The sequence below is a fragment of the Papaver somniferum genome, chromosome 9 (genome assembly GCF_003573695.1).
Source record: "Papaver somniferum cultivar HN1 chromosome 9, ASM357369v1, whole genome shotgun sequence".
NCBI classification, from domain to species: Eukaryota; Viridiplantae; Streptophyta; class Magnoliopsida; order Ranunculales; family Papaveraceae; genus Papaver; species Papaver somniferum.
In genome coordinates this window covers 193,815,082-193,817,620 of record NC_039366.1, presented here as the reverse complement: position 1 = coordinate 193,817,620, position 2,539 = coordinate 193,815,082, and the positions used below count along the sequence as shown (strand labels likewise).

The window sequence follows — 2,539 nt, the reverse complement described above, 5'->3', positions numbered from 1 at the left end:
ATCATATCACCACTATAAGAGATGGCTGCTTTGTAAATATCATCACCACATGGTAAATATATGAGGGTTATGGATTTCATTATCCGCCGTTAACGCGCATCCGGACCGTACAACCCGCAGAGGTTAAATCCACGGATGATTGGACCGGTCACGGTTCAATTTTCCAAATCCACAATTTTGACGGTTTGGTTGCGGGTGACCCTTAATCCGCAACCGTCAGTCCGTTGCACATCCCTATTGATCACTAGTGACTAATGCTGATTTTGATGGGATACCATTTTATATTAGTCAGATAATTCAAACGATATCCCATGCTAAGCCCAGTATTCCTTTTAGCAATTATGCCAAAAAATCACATGGGATAAAAGGAGGAATTGGTAGATGAAATATTTTTTCTTTTTTTTTTGCTGAATCAAATTGGTAGATGAAATAGGCAATTTAGGAAATTGTAATGTCAATTGATGAATTAGAAGTAATGCTAATAAAAATAAAAATAACAATGAAGAAATGAATTTACAGCAGATCTCATTGTGATAATGATAACAATAATAACCTTGTTTTCTGTTTCTTCTCACCACTAAAAACCACCGCCACCTTTTCTTCTTATCCCATGTTGTATGCTGCTGCTGACAACCAAAACCAGCTGCATTACAATCCCAGAAACAACTGGGAGGAGGACAACTAACATATCTTACAGAACAAGTAGCACCACTTGGGATAACAGAACAGCCTGAATATTCCATCTTTACCCTTTCAGTTTCTTCTACTTTCCTGGAATATTCCGGAATTGTCCTTATCTTCACCTCCTCTGTCGTGCTTATCGTATTTGATAATACCGAATCTGCCCCTATCGTTTTATCTTCTTCTGATTCTGTTCTGTCGCAAACAAAACCAGACCTCACCACCTCCCAATCATCACACGATTCCCAAAACACCCTTCTAACACTAGCTAATTTACTGATCCTGTCTTTAGCTGATGAGATTGCAGAACTTTGATCAGAACCGGAATTGTTTTCTTCGATGTCGTCGTCGCCGAATTCTGAATTTGCCCAGTCGAGTACACAGCGGGGGGAATTCTCGTTGACGGAGTCGACACCATCGGTGGATAAGAACGGGTGTTGTAATAACTGCTCGCAGTTCCATCGCGAATCCGGGTCTCTTCGCAAGCATTTCTCGAGAAAATCACGACACGAATCTGAAATGTCGTCGGGAAATTCAGGGATTTCATTAGTATACCCAATTGTATACACCATTGTAGGCTTGGAATCTTTCCATGGTGCCTTACCAGTGATCATTTCAATAACTGTACAACCCAATGACCAAACATCAGATTCAGGACCTTGTCTTACTTGTTGGATCACTTCTGGCGCCATCCAAAGTGGAGTCCCTCTGGCCATTATCGAACCTCCCAAATTCCGGTCACTGGAGATTTTCTTCGCGGAGCCGAAATCTGCTAGCTTAGCAACACCAGGTATAGAACTGACTAAAACATTCTTCCCCTTGACATCACAATGCACGTACCCTGCAGAATGTATGTATTGCAATGCCGACACAATACATCGAGTATACGACCGTAACATTTGCTCATTGCCGCTGTAAATCTGTTCAGACAACTCGGAAACCGTACCATTGCACATATACTCCATGTGTAAATTCCTGTTCACAGAACCGGAAGATTGGATTTCTGTATCATTGCTCAGGTATTTAACAATATAAGGCGAAGATAGAGATTGGAGAATCTGAATTTCGTTTTCGAGAGATTGAATGTGTGTTGGATGACAAGAATTCATATCGACAGACTTTACGGCGAACGTGTATCCGTTGGACCGGTTAACGGCGAGATTGACAGTCCCGAATGAACCCTTTCCGATGCATTTTCCTCTTACCCAGTTAAGAGAATATTGTCGTTGTTGTTGGGTTTTGCTTCCCATTTTTTTTTTTTTTGAAAGTTTTTGAAGTTGTGAATGTTTTGTGTGTGGCAATGAAGTATTTATACGAGTAGAGAAAGTAGGGATAAGAATAGGAAATTGAGAATTTTATCCTGTAAAGGGAAACGGTTTGGTGACGTCACTAAGAAAAAGTTATGAGATAGAATCAAGTTGGAAGATGGATAAAAATAGAAGTTAGACAGAGTGAGGGAAGGGTATTTGATCCTTATCTAGGACCAAGATGAGAGCAAAACAAAGACCTCTCAAGTAACTGAAAGGGTCAGACCTAAAAATGTTCTTTTGCTTGTATTTTACTTGGCAGAGATTTTGATTGGTTGGCCAAGATGAGCTTTGATTAAATTTTGAAGGTACGAAGGAATTTTGGAACTTATTTTTTGTGGCTCTTTAAAATTTTCATTTATCAAGCAAGTGTAACATGTGATGTGGCTATCAGCATGGACATGAAAATAAATTTTTCGTTCCTTTTTATTTTTATTTTTGAGTATAAATCGGATTTTCTTACAGTATAAATTGGAAAAAAAAAGGATGGAAAGAAAACAAGGAATGGGGGTGTAGGTCAAGTTGGGATTCAAACGGCGTGGCTCTTTAGT

General features: G+C 39.5%; 1 protein-coding gene across 1 annotated transcript; it reads right to left on the bottom strand.

Annotated features, from left to right (window-relative positions):
* Positions 1 to 298: 298 nt before the first annotated feature.
* On the bottom strand, positions 299 to 1,990 carry LOC113309530 (mitogen-activated protein kinase kinase kinase 17-like). The gene has a single exon (XM_026557961.1). The coding sequence runs from the start codon at positions 1,929 to 1,931 to the stop codon at positions 333 to 335; it is 1,599 nt and encodes a 532-aa protein (XP_026413746.1). The 5' UTR covers positions 1,932 to 1,990; the 3' UTR covers positions 299 to 332.
* Positions 1,991 to 2,539: the final 549 nt, after the last annotated feature.